This window comes from Cupressus sempervirens, chromosome 2, assembly GCF_028749045.1.
Source record: "Cupressus sempervirens isolate cs-2001-9-10 chromosome 2, ASM2874904v1, whole genome shotgun sequence".
Lineage (NCBI taxonomy): Eukaryota > Viridiplantae > Streptophyta > Pinopsida > Cupressales > Cupressaceae > Cupressus > Cupressus sempervirens.
Window position 1 is genome coordinate 295,531,353 of NC_143119.1, and position 25,212 is coordinate 295,556,564.

At 36.7% G+C, this 25,212-nt stretch overlaps 1 protein-coding gene across 3 annotated transcripts in view; it reads left to right on the plus strand.

Moving 5' to 3' along the window:
• Window positions 1-25,212, plus strand: part of LOC149572244 (peroxisomal (S)-2-hydroxyacid oxidase GLO4-like) — a 185,842-nt gene that overhangs the window by 109,825 nt on the left and 50,805 nt on the right. For 2 of the 3 annotated variants that reach the window (XM_089813478.1, XM_089813480.1), the window contains exons 8-9: window positions 20,077-20,146; window positions 20,358-20,458. In XM_089813478.1, coding sequence (XP_089669604.1) covers window positions 20,077-20,146; window positions 20,358-20,458 — 171 coding nt within the window. Of the gene's footprint in view, window positions 1-20,076; window positions 20,147-20,357; window positions 20,491-25,212 lie in introns of all 3 variants that reach the window. The other variant, XM_089813481.1, reaches the window with a different exon arrangement.

Genomic DNA, 25,212 nt, shown 5'->3' on the forward strand with positions numbered 1-25,212 from the left:
TACAAAACAGTGAATGATTCTTTTATTTATTTTGATCATAAGAAATTAAAATATGAAAATTATGTTCATATTTTTGATATTATCATAATGGTTATTTATGAGTGGGGTGATTGGTTTATTCAATTTCCTACCTTCACCTATATTAGGGTATTTTATTTCTACTCTTACCCTTACAACTTGACTTAATGTCAAAGTGATTAGGTTGTTTTGATGGAATGTTGCAAGCAGTTATCAATTGCTCGTATCTTTTGAATGAAAAAAGCACAAGTTAGGAGCTGAATTTCCTTTACAAATAGGGCTCTCTAGGTGCCAAGTATTACTGATGCTAATAAATGTTGTTGAAGTTTCTAATTTCAGTGTCAAGCTTCATCAGGAAAGTAGGAGGTTCAGTTCTAAAGATATGATGACTTAGAGGCTTGGAGAAAGTTAGTAATATTGAAGATTTGGGCTGACTATAAGGATTAGCATATACTGCATAAAAGAAGAGATAGTCCTACGACCTGGTTGAGCTAATGTCGTACACTTCATAATAGGTATGACAAGATTTGAATGATTTAGAATATAAAATACTACATCATTTTGTTCACTCAATAGGAAACATATAGACTTTGGTACTAGTCAATTGGGCAAACAGAAATCATAAATAAATTGATTGTAAGGTTAACTATGCACTTATGTGGTAGGAAAACAAAAGACATGATCAAACGGGTGCATATAGAAGAATATTGTTATAATATTACATACCATATGTCAATTGGGATCACACCCTTCAAGGCTCGGTACGGATATGATGTATTACCATTCTTGGATTTGGTGTTTGGTGAAAGAAAGGTACCTCATACCAAAGAATAGGCTTAAGAATGCCAAGACATTCTTAACTCCCTTAAATAGAATCTACAAATGCCAAGAATCAAGAAATGTTTTGTGTGGACAAGCATTGAATTCTGAGATTGGAAATTAATGATATCTTTGGTCATAATCATATAAAGAGTCTTCCTTGAAGAGAAGTAGTGTGGAAAAATTGAGACCGAGATTTTATGGGCCCTACATAGTAACAAAATGAATAGGAGTGGCATATGAGTTGGAGCTACGACAAAGCAGCACGATACACAATGTATTCCATTTATCTTGTCTCAAGAAAGCCTTTGGACAATAAATCATTGCTTCCCAAGAACATCCACCTTTAAAAATCCGTTTTGATTCCAGAAAAGATCATAGATATAAGGGAAAGAAAGTTAAGGAATTGAGTTCCCAAGGAATAACTTTATTACGCTAGAAGATGCATGAGGGAAAATGAACAAGTTCTCCAATACTCAAATCTTGGATTGCTTGTGGGTAAGCAATTTCAAGGAGCGGAGATTGTAATGCCCTTGTCATACAAAGAGGAAATAAAAGAAGAGCATGATCCAACATCGATTACCATCATTTTGGAAGAAGGATTACAGCAGAAGTCAATCTTGTAATCATTAGCAAGCATAACATATGATCATCACAATCATCACTTACTGAGAAGGAGAATAAGGGAATTGATCATTTAAGGATGATCATATTGAGTAGGAGGATACTTATTTTTGCTATTTCTGCCTAAGAGGATTGAGTAATTAATGACAGTTGAAGTAAACAAATAACAATTAGCAATTACATAAGGGCAGCAACCAGACAAAAGAAACAAATAACAATTAATTATGAAAGGTGTGATTTGTATTAAAAAGTGATTTGCGTAAACCATGAAGAGATGCAATTAAGGGAGAGATATATCTTTGATGCAATCAAGGCAAGAGAAATCCCCAAACAAGATGTCTTACCTTGCAGCGGAATCACCACAGTGGAAATGCCAAAACAAAACAATGAACAACACCAGCAAATAAGGAAATAGTATCTTCAACTGTCATCCAATTGGTCTACAAGTGCAGATTACAGACTATTCATCAGACATGCCTCATTATTAAGGACCTAGCCTTATCCCTGAACTTCATGATTAAATATATTGGCTTTCCTCATTACCAATGTTGTTACCTGATCTCCACCTCTAAACAAAAACTACTACCCTAATTACTTACAAGATCGCTAGCCACAAGTCAGCTTATCCGATCAACAATCTCCAAGACAGAGAAAAGTATTCCAAACAATATAGATCAAGACCCAAATCCATAAGAGCACCCCCAATTAGATATGTCATGACAGGCAAACACACAGGGAGGTCTACCATGTTTATAATAACATAGAAAAATGTGGCACTAGGCTTCGCATGACGTGGCTCTCCATCGCAAGTCGAATCTCGCCAACCTGGCCTTTAGAACAGGAGACCAAATATACAGTCAAATTGAAATCATTAAAGACTGAACAAACGGAGAAAACATAATTAATATTGCATTAATTGTGAACTCTTAAATATAGTTTATAGATGCTAATTATAACATAGTCTAAAAATAGACTAAGTTGAGAAAAACTAAAAATAAAGCTTAAATGATCATTAACTAAGGTTCTAGAAGAATGAGCGAAATGCAGCAAGATACTAGAAATATTAAAAATATTCTAATACCCTCCCTTATTGGTTATTCTATCAACTACCCTATAGAAGATGATACATGTCTTAAGTCACAAATTCTTTTATTGCCTCTCCCAGAATCTGCGAACCTGGTGACTAGAAATAATGACATAAGCACCCAACTTGATGTTCGATAACAAAATTGTCCTTCCTTGAAACAGAGATACGTTGAGAAGAGCTGTGGAACACTTCAAACTATTGCAGATGAGCAGGATACCCCAAAATTGATTGCAAAATACTATGATTTGAAGTGTACAAAGCATTGTTTTGTTGAAGAAAAGCGATAAAAACCTTGAAATAACATCACATGTGAACTTGGCGTATTAGGGAAACTAGAAGTGATTTTGAGGCATAAATCCGACCAAAACCAAACAAGATTTTTGAAGTGAAAATCAATCAAAACCAGACAACAACAGAGATATAGAATAGAAAATACGGTTTAGAGATTATGGAACTACGCTTTTGAGGGAAAACTATAAAAGCCAACTGAATTTTTAAGAGAAAATACTGAAAACCCATCTAATAATTTTTTAGGAAAAATTATTGAAGGCATTGTCAAAAATTTTCTAGAGGGAAAAAAGTAGAAATCCATCAGATAATTTTTGAGGAAAAAATGATTAAAACCCTCCCAAAAGGGAGTTATACCCGGCTCCTGCTCTAATACCATGAAATTGTTAAAGACTGAATAAATGGAGAAAATTGAATTAATATTACATTAATAGTGAAATCATAAATACAACTTATAGATGCTAATTATAGCATAGTCTAAAAATAGACTAAGCTGAGAGAAACTAAAAAGAAAGCCTAAATGACCATTAACTAAGGTTCTAGAAGAATGAGCTAAATATAGCAAGATACTAGAAATATTAAAAATATTCTAACACGGATCAATCTTAAAATAACTTCATCTAGAAACATCGGATCGAGTTGTGAAGCTAGACATAGAATCTCTATGATGCCTAGATCATACCATAATGATCACAAAAGATGACGAGCCAAGTGGACCCATCACTACCCAAAACATAAGAAATTGTCGCACTGGAACAAAAAACAAACAAATAGAAAGGAAATCTTTTTGGATGATGCAAGATTCCTTACTACTCTTGGATGCTCTTGCATCAGACACATCAGGGGAATAGAAAGTGTTCTATAAGGGAACTTATAAACATCTGACATGATTCAAGACATAAGTCCCATGTTCATTCTTAATTCACATATTGTCATTTGCAAGGTACATTTTCTGCAAATTGTTGTGCCAACTATCCAAATCTACAAGTCTAGTAGTATACTTTTAGCCACCTACTTCAAATCCATCACCTTCTGATCTAAAGCAGCCTGATTTCCTAGGGTGTAAGTCCTCATTACACTCAAATTCTTAGCATTCCTTCCTTCTTACTTCAAAGGAATTTGAGTGAGCTTCTTGCCTTCTTTCACAATTGACACAACATTCCTTCCACAATCATGAATAACTCCACCATCATATCACCGAGGTCTTCTTAACAAAACATGGCAAGCACTCATATTAACCACATCACATAATACCTCATCCCGGTATGCTCCTATGTTGAGCTCAACCCAACACTACTCTTTTACTTCCAGCATATGGTCATCTTGAAACTAACTTATTCCATATGGTCCAGGGTGTTTAAGTCTCCTTCGTCTTAGCTTCTCTATCATCTCCTGAGATTCTAGGATATTAGTACTACTACTGTCCATTATCATTTGCCTCTTGATTTAGAAATAGTTTGTAACATTTTCCTTCTTTGCATAGGCTTCAGTTCCTTCTTACTCAAATATGACTCTCTTGAACATAAAAGATTCTCCCATCTCAGGTGTAGGTGTAGCCTCTCTTTCAACAAGTTCATTATTGTCAACTTGTTCCTCATGCTGCATTAGGTTATGTTTTCCTTTTCCCTTGCTAGAACCAATCAAACATTGCAAATCTATGTCTCCAACATTTCCACATTTGAAACAAGTACCTTTAAACTATCTATTTCCACTAGCTCTTCCATGAATCTTTTGATTAGGTTCCTCATCAATCGCAAGTTTATCCTTGTTCTTATCACCAACTAGTTTATCCCTTACCTTTGGTGTAACATGTCTTTTCTTCAACTTATGTTTTTCCTTCAAGACATGCTGATAAGCGTCTTCAAGTGTACTAATCCTCAACATTCTTATCTTATCTTGAATGTCAAGTCTCATAGCATTAACATACCTAGCCACCTTCTCCTTAGATGATTCTCGATGTCCAGACTTGATTGTCATCTTGTAGAACTCTTCGGTGTACTCCTTAACTATCAAATCCTTTTGCTTTAGATTATGCAGTTTCTTAAACAATTCTAATTCATAATCCTTTGGTGTGAACAAACTTGGCCATAAGTCTAGAAGCCATAACCCTACACTTACTGATCTTAGATTTATCATTATCTTCTCTTTTTTTCTGTAATTCTTTCCACCATAAGGCAACATGAGCCTTCAACTTTGGTTGTGCTAACCTAACCTTCTGTGGATCCTTAACATCTTCAAGTTCAAAGTAATCCTCAAGCTCATTAATCCAATCTATCAATTCCTCGCGATGTAATGAACCAAGAAAGAAAGAAACATCCATTCCATGACTCTCATCCATTTCTGTCGTAGCTCTTAGTAATCTTTGCTGTTCTATAGGGATCTTAACTTCAGCTATCTGAAGATGTTCAACATCTTCAAATTCATCTTTTGTCTCAGGGTTTCTCTTAACTATAGTCAAAGCATTTTGGATCTCAGTCCTTATCTCATTTATGAATTCCTCCATCATTTGCTCTAGCATTCTAGGATTCATTCTTCTAGGCATCATCCTTGCAAATTTAGAAATTTACTTAACTTCTTTAGCTTGGGTGATCTAATCGCAAGTGTTGATTTCCCTAACACAATCAAGCAATCTACCAATATCTTCAATTTGCCTCAAACAAATTTGTTAGTACAATCTATGAAAATCACCAACTTGTCCTTTAAATGATCCACCAACCCTTTCTTTTGTGCAATCCTTTGCAATTGTAGGTCCAATCCCACCTCTACCACCCTAGAACTAGGATCTTAGGATTCACAATCTTTGGAACTTGACATGATCAAACTTTTGCCAAAACTCTGTTGTCATGCAGAATCAACTTCAATCCTGAACTGCCTTGCATAAGCCCTTGTTAATGTAGGCTAGATCTGTGGCTGTGCGACCCCACAACTGACAAATCTGCAACTTCACAATCTCAAGATCTCGGATCTGCAATCACAAGAATTACAACTGGGCTCTAATTACCATTGGACACAATCAAGGTCAGAGAAATCACCAAAGGAGATGTCCAACCTTTCAGCTAAATTACTACAGCAATAATGGCAAAACAAACCAATGAACAATAAATAAAGAAATAGGATCTTCAATTATCGTCAAGTTGGCCTGGAAGTGCAGATTATAGATTATTCATCAAACATGCCTCACTACTAAGGACCTAGCCTTAGTCCCAAACTTCACAATCACATATATTGGCTCTCCTCATTACCAATCTTGCTATCTAATTGCCACCTCTAGACAAGAACTACTAGCCTACTTATATACAAGATTGTCATCCAGGGTTGGCTTATTTAATGAACAATCTCCAAGACAAAGAAACATATTACAAACAATATAGATGAGGACCCAAATCCATAAGAACACCCCCAATTAGATACATCGTGACATGTAAGCACACAAGGAGGTCTTTCATGTTTATAACACCATAGAACAGTGTGCCATTAGGCTTCACATTGTTAATGTTTTGCCTAGAAAATATTAGATAAACAACAGTAAGAGAGAAAATATAAAATACACAAAAGACACAAGAAATTGTCTTGGGAAAACCCTTTCACTTGAAGGGGAAAACCCTGCCACACCATGAAAAAATCACTTTTATTGATAATATTTTTTTTTCAAGTGCAACGCTTTTTGCTTGATCCAATATATATATATATATATATATATATATATATATATATATATATAAAGAATAGAGAAACTTTTCATTACACAACTTGAGGTCTCCTCATTTTCCAAATATAAAACTCTTCATATTTCCATACACATACCTCTTTTCATGAAACATCTGCACATATAATATTATCTCAAATATTATCATAAATGTCTTCATGAGAGATGGATTCATATGTGAATCACTACTCACAATACACGGGTCGTCGAGTTTGACTCAAAAACTACATAGTTAAATCCTAATAGCAATATCACAATTTGACTTGTTGTGGAAAATACCTCCTTATCTATCAAGTCCCCTCTTTTGCGCTAGTTCTTTTGGCGCCAAGTTAATCTATCTCCACATCTAGATAGATTAATGGCATTACCAGTAAGGATGCCTGTTAGTCACAAGGGAACATTTATCTTAAGTTCGTCATTTAATTTATTAAAGTACTTTAATAAAGTTACTTTATATTTTAAAAGTCATTCACTTTATAAAGTGACTTAAGTGACTAGAAGACAAAATTGGTGTTTTATCTCACATCTCTTATTCCAACACTTTTCCCTCACTTTGAGGTCATAAATATGAGAATCCATCTTGGGAAAGAACACACGAAAAAGTTTATGAATTAAATATTCTACTGCTCTGGTTGCTTAAATGTGACTGGTTATTTTCCTGAGGACGAAACCCCTAGGGAAAAACAGTGAGGCTGGATGCAAACCTAGTACTCATGTTGCATATTCAAAGATGAGAGTTGATTTGATGTATTGAATTTTTAGAAAAGCTAGAACTCCATGACAAGTAGCAGATTTTGGCAATATAAGGTATGGAGCACACTCTAGAGATTTGGCTGAATTGGGGGTTAACAACATATATTATTGGCCGACATTCTTATTTGGACATGGGATTAAATGCAGAGGAACTCTATAGCAGTAGGTTCGGATAGGGATATTAACAGGGAGAAGTTGCAGTGACAACGTGTTGGTCCCTCACCTAAAGTGGAGTAGTGTCTCATAGAATTGCACTGATATTGTGATAGCCAAGCCCTTCATTCACTGGTCGCAGCATTTAGCAAAACTGCAGACGTATATAATCTGGAAGTCACATGGGAGGAGTCTAACACAGTCAACCTAATGCAGGGAACACCACGGCATATGGCAATGGGTTCGAGTGTTCGTAGGTGAAGACTAGACTTGTTCCCACTTGCACAAGTAGACCCGTACAGATTCACACTAGTTGCCACGGGTCTGTCATTCTTTTGTTCGTTCTGCATTCTGTTTGCATATGGGTTAATTTGTACTGAAATTCTGTTATTAGTTAGAAATTTTGGTCTAATGTCATGAATGAAGTGTTAACACCATTTTCTGAGATCAAGTTTATGATTCTATGCCTTCTTAGTTTTTGGTAACAGTGGTTGTTATATCTATTTCGTAGCATTATTTCTGCAGAAGCAATTTAATAATGAAACAATATTAACATTTACTAAAAGGAGTGGTTTGAGTGGCAACTGTTTGACAAAATACCTATAGTCTAGACTTGAACTTTTGATTAGAACTAGCTGAGATTATTACAGTGCTATTAGAGTTACAGTTCCTACCATCTTGTGGGTTAAACAGGAAATAAAATGGCAGCGGGGTATGAGGAATTTTTTTTATAATTATAGTCACCTCCAATCAAAACAAGTAGGGTCTTCGGAAAAAATTGATATTGAGGATAGTTACTCAGTGGATGAAGAATTGATTTTTGGAATAGAGGAACAAGTGGGACCGACTAAACAGGTTGCTCAATTTGAACAGGCAGAATAGGTAAACAACATTCAAATGGCACATAATGAAATTGAACAAGACAGGGAAGTAAGGGAAACATTGCAGGCTATTAGAGATGGGTAGAATAACATAGTTGATGTGCTTCAACAACTTGCAGTTAATATACAACAATTAGCCCCTATTAATAGGAGAGCCCCGAGCCATCATAGTGGAGGTAATAGTGTAGCTAGATCACCTCGAGCTGTTAGGGCTCCCACACGAAACACTAATAGGCCTTTAGTGCTAGTGTTTAATGTAGAGGAAGAGGCAACACCAGCACCAGCACCCAATTTACTACCAGAGAATGTTATGGCGATGTATGATGAATGGGATTTGTTTCCCGATCCAATTAAACAAAAGATGTCCTTTGTCCAATATCTAAATCAGAAAAGGGAGTCAGATAGACAGCAACAAGATAGGAGGCCTAGAGCACCAAACAGAGACCTAAAGTATGCTATGAACAAATTATCTCTCCCTACATTTGATGGCAGCAGTAAGGCATCTATGAGAGCTTGGATTCACAAGCTAGACACATACCTAACACTTAAACATATGTCAGAGAAAAAAGCCATTAGATTTTCTACGATGCACTTAGAAGGAGCAACATATGATTGGTGGCACCACGGGTTGGTTACACAGGATCATGGTTTCATTACATCATACGAGACTTTTAGCTCTAAGCTGATTACTCGGTTTGATAGGAAGGATACAGAGGTTTATTACAGGGATTTGACACAGCTACGACAGGGCGGATCTTTAGATGATTTCATTGACAAGTTTCAGTGGATCTTGGTGATGGTTCATGACCTGACAGAACAGCGTAAGGTAATGCTGTTCACCGAGGGTTTACAGGATAAATATAGAGGTTTGGTTAAGGTACTTAAACCAAACACTCTAGATGATGCTATTAAGATCGCCCACGATTTAGAGTCACCCTCTTTGATATTACAGCCTCCTAAAAAGACGTATAAGGGGACCACTTCCTTCCAAAAGAAAAAAAACCAGCATAAGGCTACACCTCCCAGGATGGACTTTGAGACACGAAATGAACTTAAGAGGAAGAAGCTATGCTTCACTTGTAGAGAGCCATGGACACCGGATCATAGATGCCTTGGCAAAGGCAAGATACATTATGTAGAGGTGCTTTCAGAGGAGGATGAGCAACAAGAGGGCAGGGATGAGGAGGAGAACGAGGATCGACCACCTAGAGGAAAGAAGAAGGAAGGTACCCAGGGGCAGCCTCCTATCATAGCATCACTTTCTACCAATCCCACATGGCACCCCTTTAATTTGAAAGAAATTGTTAGAGGACAACGTATTATATGTCTCTTGGATACAGGTGTCTCGCATAACTTCATAAGCTCACAATGGGTTACCAAGAGGAGGTTATAGATTGACGACATACTTGAGTTTAAGGTTAGGGTGGCAGAAGGTGAGAGATTGAGATGCACAAGAAAGGTGTCAAGACTTCCGATTCATTTTGAGGATTTCTTTCTTGAGGCAGATTTTTATGTGGTGGATTTAGATGGACTAGATGCCATGTTGGGGAGACAGTAGTTACAGACCACAGGCAGATATACAATTGATCATTAGAAGATGTAGTTGGAGTTCTTATAGGATGGCCAACAGGTGATCCTCAAGGCTATGCCAAAAGGGGAGCCCAATTTGATAACAACTCACAGGATGGAAGCCATTTTCAGGCACAAGGATATCGAATGGGCGACATAGTGTTTCATCTCTTCTAAGTAAACACAAGGTATAGGACAACAATATCATTGTGACATCCAAGCGGTGCTTGACAAACATAGGAAGGTATTTGAGGAGTTACCCCCAGGCATTCCACCAGATAGAGGGTTTGAGCATATCATTGAGCTAGAGGAGGGTGCCAAACCCGTCATTACCACTCCTTATCGTCACCCTAGGCATTACAAGGAAGAGATAGAGAAGATGATTAAGGAACTGCTAGATATGGGACATATCAGGCCCAGCTCAAGCCCTTTTGCCTCTTTAGTGGTGTTGGTTAAAAAGAAGGATGGCACTCTTCGAATTTGTATTGATTACCGTACCCTTAATAAGAGAACCATTAAAAACAGGTATCTAATTCCCTGCATTGATGAGTTACTGGATGAGCTTCATAGAGTTGTTTTATTCTTGAAGATAGATTTTTGATCGGGATACCATCAGATACGATTCCGGGAGGATGATGTGCATGAGACAACTTTCAGATGCCACTATGGGCACTATGAGTTTTTGGTGATGCCATTTGGGCTCACTAGCACACCAGCTACTTTTCGGTCATGCATGAACCACATCTTTAAAAAGCATCTACAAAAGAGTGTGGTGGTCTTCTTTGATGACATTTTGACCTTTAACAGGAATTGGAACATTTGTAGCACCTAGAGGAGATCTTTAGCCTCATGGAAGAACACTCTTTATTTGCAAAGGAGTCTAAGTGCGAATTTGAACTAACTGAGATTCTTTATCTTGGTCACATGATTGGTGTAGAGGGAGTTAAGGTACATCAAGAAAAGATACAGGCAATCCTTGATTGGCCACCACCAAGAGACGTATCTGAATTGTGGGGCTTCCTCAGCCTTTGCTCTTACTATAGGCGATTTGCTAAAGGTTTTTCTTAGGTAGTAGCCCCTCTTACCAATCTGACATGGAAAGGGGCATTTAGATGGACAAAGGATTTAGAAGAAGTCTTTGATAGACTGAAATAGGCAATGAGCACGTGTCCGGTTTTGACACTTCCTGATTTTCTTAGACCCTTTGGTTTGGAGTGTGATGCTTCAGGGAGTAGAATTGGGGTAGTTTTGATGTAGGACCCACATCTCGTAACTTTTGGGAGTAGAAAACTTAGGGACAGTGAACTAATATATTCTACTCATGATTAGGATAATGCACGCTTTAGCCAAGTTTAGATAGTACTTGGTAGGAAGTAAGTTTACAGTAAAGACTGATCATAATAGCCTTCGCTACTTTCTAGAACAGGAGTTGAATGAAAGACAACAAAAATGGGTCAGCAAGGTTCAAGCATATGATTTTGATATTGAATATGTCAAGGGTAAAAATAATATAGTTGCTAATGCACTTTCGAGGAGACACCCAGTGATGGAGTTGTGCCATTTCTGAGATTTCAGCAGATTGGAGGTCCCAACTGTTAGATGAGTATTCAAAAAATACTTGCGCCTATCAGATTATGGATGGTCTACTTCAAGATGATCGGTATAAGGTAATGAATGATATCATATATTATAAGAATATAATCTACCTAGTACCAGAATCTAAACTTAAAATGACTATTATGCACACTATACATGATGCACCTTCAGCGGGTCACCTAAGTTTTCTTAAAACCTATAGGCAGATTATAGAGAGATTCTCATGGAAGGGGCTTAAAGACAATGTATTGCAGCATGTTAGAGAGTGCCAGACTTGTCAGTAGAACAAGTCAGAACAGTGCTTCCCAGCAGGTTTACCTCAACCTATTCCTATTCTAGCTTAGAGGTGGGAGAGTATCTCCATGGATTTTATTACAAGGTTCCCGAGGGTCCAGGTCAGGGACTGTATTTTTGTGGTGGTAGACAGATTGACTAAGTTCGCTCACTTCTTTTCTATTGCAATGGACTGGTCAGCCTCTCAAGTGGTAGAGTTGTTCTTTTGAGAGGTCTTTCGTCTTCATGGATTACCTAGGACTATCGTGAGTGATAGAGAGAGCAAGTTTCTCAGCACCTTTTAGTAGGAGGTTTTTAGATTGGCAGGTACCGAGTTGACACCCAGTACTAGTTATCACCCACAGATGGATGGTCAGACTGAAATAGTGAATAAATGGGTGGAAGGGTATTTGAGAAACTACATTGTAGGTCAGCAAAGAGCTTGGGTTAAATGGTTGTATTTTGGGGAGTATTACTATAACTCCACATATCATATGTTCATTCAAATGACTCCTTTCCGCGCTCTTTATGGCTACGAACCCCTCTCTTTCATTGATTTGGCCTTACACGACAACAGGGCTCCCTTAGCCAAAGATTGGATTTTGGATCAACAAGATATTCTTAGATCTCTTAGGGATAATATTCAATAGGTGTAGAACCAACATAAGTTACATGCTGATCGACATTGTATTTAGCGAAGCTTCGAGATAGGTGACATGGTTTATCTTCGTCTCCAACCATATAGATAGAGCTCCTTGAAGAAAAGTGGGTCAGAAAAGCTTAAGCCTAGATTTTACAGACCTTATTGCATAACCAAGAGGGTTGGTGAGGTTGCTTAGGAGTTGGATTTACCTGGTGGCAGTCGAATCTACATATTTCATGTCTCATGCCTCATGAAGGCAATTGGTCAGCAGGTTGTACCGTCAGAGGGCTCAACTCCACTTGACAAGGAGGGTAGACTTGTTTTGGACCTGACAGAGGTGATTGAGACCAGGGAAAGGAAGTTGCGAAACAATCTGTTAGCTAATATCTAGTTCGCTAGAAGGATTCACTGTATGAATACGCCACGTGGCAAGGTGAGTCTATTTCATGTCCCCTCTTTCGCGCTAGTTCTTTTGCGCTAGGTTAATCTATCTCCACATCCGATAGATTCAATGTCATTAACAGTAAGGATGCCTGCCAATCACAAGGAAAGATTTTTCTTAAGTTCGTCATTTAATATATTAAAGTACTTTAATAAAGTTACTTTATGTTTTAAAAGCAGGGTAATGTGACTCACGGTGAGTCACGTGAGTCAAGCGAGTTAGCGAGCCGCGCTGACCTCGCCGAGTCACAATGACTCGTGACCTGCGAGCGGCGAGTCATGAGGAGTGACTCGCGTGACCCGGCCTCCTTGACTCGGCCGCGACAGGCTTGAAACTGGGCCTTTAAAATATAATTTTTTACATTTTTTTTTTTCATTTCAGAGACTAAGGGTATCAGGAAAGGAAGAGGAATTGTTGTAGCCGATTCACAAAGCAAGTCTACAGGAAAGAGGAAGTGGAAGAGCAAAAAGAAAGAAAAAAGACGACAAATTGAAATAGTTCGGAATGAGTAATGCATGATGCCAAAGGGAAGGGTAGACAGAAGCAGTTGCCAAAAAGAGTGTGGAATCGGAAGAAAATGACAAAAATAGTGTGTTTCATGCAGTTTTGTGTGGGTTTCGAAGTGCTAATTTGGTCTTGGCGGCGAGGGGCGCTGCCCCTCGACTTCGCCCTGTATTGCGACAGGGAGTGCACTTGGGGCGCTGCCTCAGGACCTCGCAGGGGCGCTGCCCCTCGACCCCGCCGGGGGCGTTGCCCCCTGGACCCCTAGTCATTGCGGGCATCAGTCGTGTCTGACCAGTTGAGAAGAATTGTTGTTGGTAAAATGTATAGTGTAGCTGACGAGTAGATTAGTATCCGAACGGGCGCATGACACTTGAGTCACCCCTTCGGAAAGGTATATGTACATGTCCGAGATGTACTTTGGAATCATCAGTTAGAATCGATAGATCATTATAGTCATTGGAATCGAATTGTAATCTGCAAGTGCATACATGAATAAAGTACCTATTCTGAATTGAATCGTGTTATATATGTGTTAACTTCTTACCCTATGCGGTAAACAACTCATATAACCCTAAAAGGGCTCCCATAACAGTCTATAGTGATGTGTTGGATTTAATAATGCATAAATGATAATACATATACATTTTGATGGTTTGCATGGATTTATCTTAGTTTGACTTTAATTACTAGTAATATAGTATTTACTTTTAGCAATTTACCTTTGTAAGTTTGTAAGTTTGTAGTATTGTACATGTTTGACTTTTAAGTTTTAAGTTTTTAACTTTAAGCATGTAGCATGTGCATTATGATCAAATTATCTTCTATTTAATGATGTTATTGTGTCTTTACGCTTTATTCAATAATGGGTGCATGGAATGTTCTTTAAATCCTAAAAAATCTCAAAATTTCGAGGTTTTTTCACTTTGCCGAGTCATCACCGAGCCGGGTCACGAGTCAGAGCTGGGTCACGAGTCAAGTTACCCTTGCCGAGTCCGAGCCTCGTTACACTGTTTAAAAGTCATTCACTTTGTAAAGTGACTTAAGTGACTAGAAGACGAAATTGGTGTTTTATCCCATATGTCTTATTCCAACACTTTTCCCTCACTTCAAGGTTACAAATATGAGACTCGATCTTGGGAAAGAACACACGAAAAAGTTTATGAATTAAATATTCTACTGCTCTGGTTGCTTAAATGTGAATGGTTATTTTCTTGAGGACGAAACCCCTAAGGAAAAACAGTGAGGTTGGATGCAAACCTAGTACTCATGTTGCATATTCAGAGATGAGAGTTGATTTGATCTATTGAATTTTTAGAAAAGCTAGAACTCCATGGCAAGTAGCAAATTTTGGCAATATAAGGAGATTTGGCTGAACTGAGGGTTAACAATAGATATTATTGGCTGACATTCTCATTTGGCCATGGGAGTAAATGCAGAGTAACTCTATTTTAGTAGGTTGGGACAGGGATATTAACAGGGAGAAGTTTTAGTGATAATGTGTTGGTCCCTCACCTAAAGTGGAACAGTGTCTCACGGGATTGCACCAGTATTGTGATAGCCAAGCCCTTCATTCACTGGTTGCAGCATTTAGCTGAACTGCAGACATATGCAATTTGGAAGTCACGTGGAAGGAGTCTAACACAATCAACCTAACGCAGGGAATACTACGACATATGGCAATGGGTTGGAGTGTTCGAAGGTGTCATGTCCCCTTTCTAGAGTGGACATTAGAGACGATAGAGTTGGCCTATCATTAGAGTCTCGTAGGTTGGCAATGGTGTTTAGGGACTCAGTCAAGTTACACAGTGTTTGGATTTGGAGTTTCAGACAGTAGGAGATCAGTTGAGAGTAATTCCTTAATTGTAGGAGTTTCCTACATTTTAGGAGGTGGAGATGGATTACATTCTTGAGTCTCTATGAGATCATTCTATGGTTTTAGTTTCGGGAGATTCAGAGACATTCCTATTTTGTAGGAGTATCCTTATTTTTGAGGAATGAGACTTTGTTATTTCAGATTATCCAGCATCAGTCACAAGATGTGACGAGATCAGTTTCACGTTGTAGAGGTGTTTTGGCTATCAGTTCGCTATTTGGGAAATATTTAAATATATTGAAATATTCTCCTAAGTTAGCATTTTAATAATTTAAATAAGGCTAAGTTATAGCCATTTTGGAGTAATAAGGGGTTTTATGGCCTCATCTGTGTGAATATCCCCTGGTGTAATAGCTCGTTGGAAAGGTCTTTAACTTTTCTAAATATCTCTCTTTTGACTTAGAGCATTTCGGTAAACAAATTTCTTTCTATTGGGAAGAAGGTCATTTTCTGGATACTTGACCACTTTAAAAATGAGAAATATATTATTTCATAACCCAATGCCACATGGAGACATTTTTAGGGTTTGAGCTAAGTTTGGTGGGTTATAAGGAGATAAAGACAAAGTTTGAAGGCATTATTGACATATTACATTTTGGATTTGGGATTTTCGGTTCTGATTGAGCTTTTAGCTTTTGGGACGCCAAACTCACTTGCTTTCCCTATTTGAGACGTAGCCCCCAAAACAATGGTTTGGATTCTTAGCAATCAGAAGAATCTTGGAGATTGTGCTTTGTTTTTTCAGGGGAACGCAGTATTGAGTCAGAGTTTTAGCTAGGATTTGGACATTTTATCCACATGTGGGCACTTTGTAGCTGTACAACCGCGCCTGGCAGCCATATTCTTTCCCACATGCAGCACTTGAAGAGCTGGAATCTAGTCGTAACTTCTTTCTCGGGTCATATTTCTCATTCACGTCTTTAGGTTGGCTTTGTCCTTTGTTGTATTCATCTAAATATGATTATAAATCTTCATCTGGTTACTTATTAGGCATATATTCAAGAAAATCTGCTTGAAGCGACTTTGTTTTAAATATGTTTGGAATACATTTTTAGAACTGGTTCATGTTATTGTACTTTTGTTATTACTTATTGAAAATCATCAAAAATACAAAAATTCAAACCCTTCTGCAACTTTTGTCTAGCTCTGCAAGAAAATTTTAATAAATAGGGAAAACAAATTTAAAAATATAAATTACAGCAGATCAGTGGAAGAGATCCATCAGGGATCTTTCAGAAGGTGAAGACTAGACGTGTTCTCACTTGCGTAAGTAGACCCCTACAGATTCACACTAGTTACCACGGGTCTATCATTCTTTTGTTCCTTCTACATTTTGTTTACATATGGGTTAATCCGTATTGAAATTTTGTTATCAATTTAGAAATGTTGGTCTAGTGTCATGAATGAAGCGTAACACCATTTTTTGAGATCAAGTTTTTGATTCTGTGACTTCTTAGTTTTCGGTAACAGTGGTTGTTATATCTATTTCATAGCATTATTTCTACAGAAGCAATTTAATAATGATATAGTATTAATATTTACTAAAAGGAGTGGTTTGAGTGGCAAATGTTTGACAAAATACCTATAGTCCAGACTTGAACTTTTGATTGGAACTAGCTGAGATTATTACATTATCAATAAATTTCTTCTTGAGATGAAGATGACCATAACGGTTATATTTCTATTAGATAAAATCAGAGATAAATATCTCTATCGTAGCTACAATCTTCAACATGCATAATGTGGATCTTCATCAAATGTCGAATCTTGCCAACCTGGTTTGTAGAACAGGAAACCAATTACATGACCAAATCAATCTTAAGATAATTTCATTTTGAAACATTTGATCAAGCTGCGAAGCTAGGCATAGGATCTCCATGATGCCTAGATCACACCATAAGGATCGTATAAGGTAATGATCAACTAGACTGAAACATGAGACACTGTCCAATTAGAACAAAAAACAAACAAAAAGGAAATCTTTTTGGGTTATGCAAGATTGCCAACTACCCCTCAATGCTCTTGCATCAATCTCTTAATATTCAAAGGATCCAACTATTTGCTTTTATAAGATATATATTGAAAATCAATCCCATCTTCAAGGCATCACCAAATCTTACTCATTTATCTCTTATACCCAGTTTGGATCGCTCCATTACCTTCTTGGCATTAATCGGTGGCATAGCATACAAGATTGCTAGTAGAAACAACCTGAACATTCCACATTTATAAAGTTAAGATGAAATGCAGTAATATCATTGCTATAAGCAATAATTGGAGACGTTGCATACTTATTAGGAACGGATCTGAAATATCATTGGTATAAGCAATATTAGAAGACGTGCATATTTATAAAGATAGATCAAGAACAAGATATCTCAGCAAGCGATAGGAGCAGACTTGGCATACGTAATGTCCCCATTTTTAGCAAGTCTCTGCAATTGGCTAGGCCAGTTCATCATCGCGGCCCTCATGAGCTGGCAATGAGATTTGAGGGTCTGAGTTGTGGACTTGCTATTTTTAGTAAATCTACTCTGGATAGTTGCCATATTTGGTAATGTTGTTGGTGGCATTGGCAATTGGTCATCACCTTCATTGGATAGAGTTATTTATTGATGGGGTTCATATTTATTAATTAATTAATGATGCTTTATTATTATTAAGGCAATTTATGTTATTTGATGTTATAAAATGAAATTCTGAAAATGAAGCTTCTTAAGTAAAAGGTGTGACAAAGAAGCTTAGTGGCATTTGGTGTTATAAATATGAGCCCATTGTGAAGGGAAAAAAATTCCAATTGTCTATTTGATTTTATTTGTCTTTGTGAGGGTTTCTAAGTTTTGTCTGGTTTTCGAGTCCCTTGCTGAGGTATAAGGGTTTAAAGCTGGGTTGTGCATTTAATCCACAACTGAGGTATTGCTGATTAAATCCTAATATTTATTATTGCCTTCTCTACTGTGATCCTTGTGGCTGTGAAGGAAAATCAATGCTAGGGATTTTGGTAATTTCCTACTTCTGGATATTGGTGATTTATAATTCTGATTTATAATTTCACAACATGGTGATTGGGAATGATTTGTTTTGAAAGTCTGGACATTGAGTTGCCAAAGACATATCTCATGCCTAATCTGCAAATTGACATTTCATCTATACTGGTTGCCCAGTAATGGTTGTGAGAAGATCTTGATTGTACTAAGGGTTTATAGAAGAATTGCACCCTGGGGAATTCAGTCCTGTATAAGCTGTTTAGAATCAATGCCTAGAGGTGGAATTTGTTCTGCATTTTGTGGCATTAAATTGACTGTTTGCAAATGCCAATTCTTCCTTCCTGGGCATGTAGTATCTGTGTTTCCTTGAAAGGTGTCGTGGCTTAGATTGTCTGTGTGAGTAGCGACTATTCTTGCAATGTGGACCTCTTCCATCATAGAGTTTGGGACCTGAATTGACACCCTGATTGGAAGTGCAAATGGCTGCTAGATTTCCCTCTTGCAGGCGTTTGACACCTGCGACTTGAATACCCATTATTGGCATCCAAATCATGGCTCGCCATTGCAGCACATGCTTTCATATTAGCTGCAATTCTGAATTTAAGGGAGAGGGTGAGGGAATGACATTGCCAGCCAGGTTCAGTTCATTCATATTGTAACGTCTATCATTTGCACCATTAATAAATATTGCAGTTCATTGGTTAGTGTGAGTAATTTATCTTAGAATTTCATGTTCTTCTAATTGGTAATTCTTGCTCAATCTGAAATTTCAAACTTAGTTGCATGATTTCACTCACAAGATTACTTGGTATTTGTGAGCAATTTTTATTGCATATTTCCATATTGTGTTCAAATTTTTTGAAGCAATTTTCATTCCATATTCCCATATTGTGTTCAAAAACAGTGTGAGCCACCTGGGTTAATTACAGTAGTATCTGAGCTTGCTTGCAAAGTGTTTGACGAAATGTCAAACAACTGAATAAGTAAGGAACTTGGTATTTGTCAAGGTTATAACCAGTTGGGCACATTACAGCATATTCCATAGTGCCATATCAGAAATAGCTACTAATTACACAACTCATATTGTTATAGCAGAAGTACAGATCAGATATAAAGAGCAGAGATCATCCTTGCATAAATCTAATTGAAATATCACAGAGAGCAATGATACTGTATCCTAATGTTCAGTAATATATTATATAACATCATATTATAAGTGGTATCAATTGTAAATAATAATCTATCATTTCTCTTAGTTCTGAAAGGGACTTCCTACCTCTTCTTTTTGATCTCTTCCCACAGTCTGGGGTATTCTTGTAAAGCACTTTGTCAACATGAACATCATTTGCTTTGTTATAGTTCTGTTGCCTGGGGATAGTTTAGAGGCAACCTGATGTCAATGCATTCATCCAAGAATAGAGGACAATTAGTGGTCTTTTTATTTAGCATTTATTATTTTTAATGTATGTATTACCTAGTAGACTAGTGGAAGTGTAGAACCAATAATGACATGTCTATATAAGATTGCTGTTTCATGATTGCCATCTAGAACAAGAGTAGTAACTGTCTGGAAGCCCTGCCATATGAGGCCGGCAAGTTGTTATAAATTTGTTGTAATAAATCATTGGGTTTTATATTCAACAAAAATGATCCTAGGCTTGGAAATTTTCAAATGTCTCTTGGAATTAGTATCTGTTTCACGGGCTCATTGATTTGTGTGAAAGATTTTGTGAATTTATATTTTCAGTATTATCTTTTAACTGAATTCCTTTTGGAATTTCAAAATTGAATTTTCAACATTAAAATACATCTAATGTCTGGAGGATTTCTATTTCTATCTGTCTCGTTGAGTTGTTGCAGGATATTAAGTGGTTGAAATCAATTACAAATTTACCAATTTTAATGAAGGGGATACTGACTTCTGAGGATGGTTAGTATCATGTTTGAATTCTTCTTCATTGTCTGAATTGTTTTCATTGAATTTGAATGATTTTCATGTATTATTATGGTATTGCTTACAATCTTAAATAACTTTGGGTCATGATTGCAATTAAAATTAATGTTATTTATTTAGACCATAGCCCTTAAGTCAGATCTAATGTGAAAAAAAAAATGACTTTAATCCAGTTTGTGTTTAACAGCTGAATTGGCCGTACAAGCTGGAGCTGCTGGAATTATTGTTTCTAATCACGGTGCTCGTCAACTTGATTATTCACCAGCATCTATTACTGCTCTTGAAGAGGTTATTTATCTATTTGTTCTTCAATTCAAAGGGTTTGTTTGTCTAAACTAACATGTTTCAAAGTAATTTAGATAAGGTTCCACCTAAAATCATGGATTTTTTTAGGGAAAAGAACATTTTTTAGTTAAAATACAGATACCATTGTAGACTATAATTCTATTTATGTCCTTATGAGGGAGCATATTCAAACGATTGTCTTCAAATTGGCAACATACCAGAAATAATTGTGCAACAACTATTATGATCAATACACAATTTGGATAAAATAACTCACAATAGGGTAATATACATCTGCCAATACCAATACTTACGGTTTTTCTTCATAGAAAGTTTTCCTCATCTTACATACCAATCATAAGAAGACCAGCTTTGACAAAACTAGTGCAATAGTAGATTGGACTCCGCACCAATGTTTTCATTTAGAAGCAAAGATGTCTCATTCATTTGGTGAAACTTCTAGGAAGAAGTAATTGTAGAAATCATAATGCAAATCATAGATCTCCTTGCAATTGTGAGGAAGGTAGTAATGTAATTAGTGCCCTTTAGAGAAACCCATGTTCACCTATTGGCCACGTATTTTCTACTTTTCCATTTACAGTATACTTGATTCTGAATACCTTTAACAATGTACACAATTCTTCCCAAGAGAAAAGGAGTTATGCCCCATGCCTTTATATTGATGAGGGATTTCTATACTTCCATCATAACATTTTTGCAAACTTGTGTCAATGTACTTAACAAGAATGAGGACCACAAGTGTCCATGTTCTCTCCATAAGAGAAAGTTTGTTGTGTGTTCTTTCTTCACAAGAACTTTCAAATATTGTTAAATATTAACACATAACTTCTCTCAGTCTGAATTATCTTTATAACCAGCTTGAATGATAAGCTTGATCACTTGTAAAGGTCCTTAATAATACCACATTTGATGATTGTAGGCCAACTAAAGTGCATTGGGCATTTGAAGTGGTGAAAACCATGTATTAAAATGAGATGGAACTCTAAAAGTAGGGGGTTAGGCACAATCTCCTGATCTTAACATTGAATAGATGAATATACCCACTAGTGTAATTTTTGCTGGATTCAATAACCAGGGATCTATATGTTGGTCTAGTTCTACTTATTCACCTAATTCCTAAGTTACCAAGTCCCTTGGCTTAGCCCGGGTTCTAGTATGGGTGCAATCTTGGTACCAATACTAGGTCAGTTATCCTTAGGTTCCTTTCCAAGCCCTTACTATGCGCTTGGGCCTTTGTAGGTTAAACAGAGAACCAAGGAAAAGTCGACCCCATAGAGAACCTAGGCGCATGTGAAGGACTGTGGGGAACCCAAGGAGCAATTGAGGGAACCCAAAGGGATCTACACTTGTGGGTAATAAACAAGGGAGTAGTTTGAATATCAAATGATCTCATTCAACAATAAAATGATGGAATTTTTCCTAAAACAACTAGTTGATGACCAGTTTTATGGATATCATTTGATATAAGAAAAAATATAGGAAAATAGTAATTGTAACAAGGAACAATAATTGATTTAGCTGAATACAAGGAGGTTTATGTAAGATGTTAATTGGCTTGGAACCTCCTGTGACATAAATGATTTGTCTTTGAATTCTACGTGTCGTTGACGCAAGGCTGGAGGGTAAAAGAGCACCTCCCACCTACCATTGCTTAGAGTTACACACGAAAGCCACTAAATAGAGAAAACACACAATTTATAGAGGAATCAATGCAGCAATGACCAAATAATTTTCATTCAACATGCCAGGCATAAGGCCTACCTGGTTGCAGCCATATAAGTCTTAATGACAATCTATGAACTTAAGAGACTAGGCTTACAGAGCCAAATCTTAGTATTTTCCTTCTATCTATTAATTCCTTGTTACTTTGATAAGACAAGTGTTCTGATTTTCAGATCAGTCTGATATGGATGCATGCGTTCCCTTAAAATATTGGTCAATAAAACATATTGTCCCCTCTAGACAGATCAGCATCTTCCTTGTAGCTTTTATAAGCCTTCTTATTTACTAGCGTGGTTAGTTAGTAACCATTAGTAACTCTTGGAATGAGCACCAATCTTGAGGAAACTATTATGTTGTTAAATAGGCCAACCTAGAGAGGGACATGTCCATTCAATGCACATGCCCCTTGAGTTAGGTATAAGGGAGGGCTAGATTGCAGATTAGAAGACACACCGAAATCTATAAGTCTGCTCTTCTAGCAATTTGCCCAAATTGAATCATCTATAGAAATGAAAACATTTGTAGAAGATCAATAAATTTAACATGGTATCAGAGCCATGTTCCTTCAGATTAGTATTACAAACTAGAAGGTAGATCTGATGAGCAAAGTTTAGGAAGAAATGGCAGAACATTCTATGGAGGATTGAATATATGCAAAATGGAAGGATTTTTTTTCTTCGGTGTAAAATTTTTCCGCTAAATGCACCCGAACTAGTCAGAGTTAATCTCAAGGAATTGATAAAACGACAACAGTACCATCCTTTCCAGTAAGAATAATTTGTTTTCCGCTGGATTCCAGATCATGGGGTACTAGGGAGACATTCAGGCGATGGTGTTATCATTAAATGAAGAATTCACAAGAGATAAGTTTGAGAAGGAAATCATTGGCAAGTATTACGTCATTTGTGCATGGCCTTGGATCTAATCCATTCAGGGGTGCAAGAGGGAATGAAAGGCAAGTAGAGTTAAACGACAGATCACGAAAGATAGGAATGAAATTATTCCTGCACTCATAGGAGGAATTTACAAACAGACTCATATTTGGAGAATGCTGAGACTATCGTTCTTCTTCTAGCAGGTAGAAACAAAGAGAAGAAATTGGACACAACCAAGCACGCAACCAACATTTTGCACTATCAATGTACTATTCATCCAAACCGGCAGTGGTGAGAACAAGCATATAATAGATGACTTTGGATTAATGGGAATATTATGAGGACACAATCATTGTGAACATCAGATACATAGGGCAATAGAAGTAATCGACATCATCAATACTTTGGAGATTCAAAACAGGAATAACTCCATATCCTTTATAATCCTCAAAAATACGAAGAACAAGAAAAATATAAAATTCCTTTTAAGTCTGACACGATATCATTGCCCTTGGATGAATTGAAATGTATGATAGGTTTGTTGTGAGAATAAGCTACGACCAATGTCTAAATTTTTTTTGGTCATAAAGTGAAATGTGATTGTACCAAAATGATTCCTCGTGGAATGTTGATCACAATGTGGAGTTAGATATATTTATTTGAAGAAAAACTCATTTCTTAATAAAGAAGCGATAACCCTAAAAGGAAAATGTTCTCAATGGTCGTTGAATTGTTTGTCCATGATTCTCACCTTGAAGTGTCGTTGTGCAATTTGGATGATTTAGGGAATATTAGAGTTACAAGTTGAAGGCGTACGGTGATTTGATATAGACCTTGTCATAATTAGAGAATATAATGAAATATTAAGTTGAGGACGTTATTAATTGTCTGTAAAAGAGTCAATTTTTGCCAAGGATGGGAATAATATTTCTGAAAGATGATATACTGATGTTGATGAATGGCCACAATTCTTTTTGGCAGGCTTCATTATATTTTGCTAAATATTAGAAGGAATCTATATTGACATTTCAATATTAGCATGAAGCCTAGGAGCCTTATTTGAAATTGTGAAGTAAAAAGGGGAACTTATATAGTTATTTGTCAAAATAATTTTGAAAGGACATGTATTGTTGTTATTTGAAGTAATGCGGATGATTAATTGACATACCGGGTTGATTGATGAATTCCATTCAGTGATTGGTAGTATATGGAATTGTGTGTTAGTTCCTGGTAATTTCTTACATGTTCTTCTAGAAGGGGAGATGGCATCAAGTTAGAAAGTTTTCTTGGCACCTGTCAAGACTCAGAATCAGAGAGAGTCTAATTTTTTAATCATAAGATATGGAGACATTTGGAGAATTTACAGCAAGCTGAATGCCAGAAACTCCCATTCAGAATAAGTTTGATCCACTATAAAAGGGAACCTTGGAATAAGAACAAATGATTCTATCATCTTAGACAAACTTGATTATTTTGAGAGGGAGTTCATCATTGAAGATAACTCGATGAGATACACATGGATAAAGATTACATCATGAGACTACAGATTATTAAGATAAACATTTTACTCAAGGCATTTCTGATCTTCCCTCAAGTCCAAGAGGGAGTGCTAATGACTGTGGACTTAGAAAAGATGCATTCTATATAACCTTATGTCTATTCAGATTATTAGTATTGGTTCTCTTAGAAAGGAGTAAATAAAGTGACATCATGTTGTGACACTAAGATCATGGATATTAGCATGGTATGCCTTCCTGACAAAAGGAGAAGCTAAATGATCTGCAATGGTGAATCTTGACTCAGAGGGAGTAGACCATGCTTTATTGGTTCCCAAGTAATAAAGAATTTGTAGCAGAAAATCATAAGTATCATCTTATAAGAAGGTTATATGTCAAAGAGAGTACCTAGAAGATCAAGTTGACTCCCTAGGATCTAGGTTATACAAATTTAGATTGAGTGTACCATGTCAAGATAGTGTATACTCATAAAGTACAAAAGCTTTCATCAAGGTTATGATGGAAAGATAAGTATCTATTGTGCTTGAGCTCTTCTTTTACCTTATGTCTATAATATCTTTCATTTGTATTTTTTATAAGAAGAGTATATGCCTTGATTTTGTTTTCTGAAGAATGTTCTTGT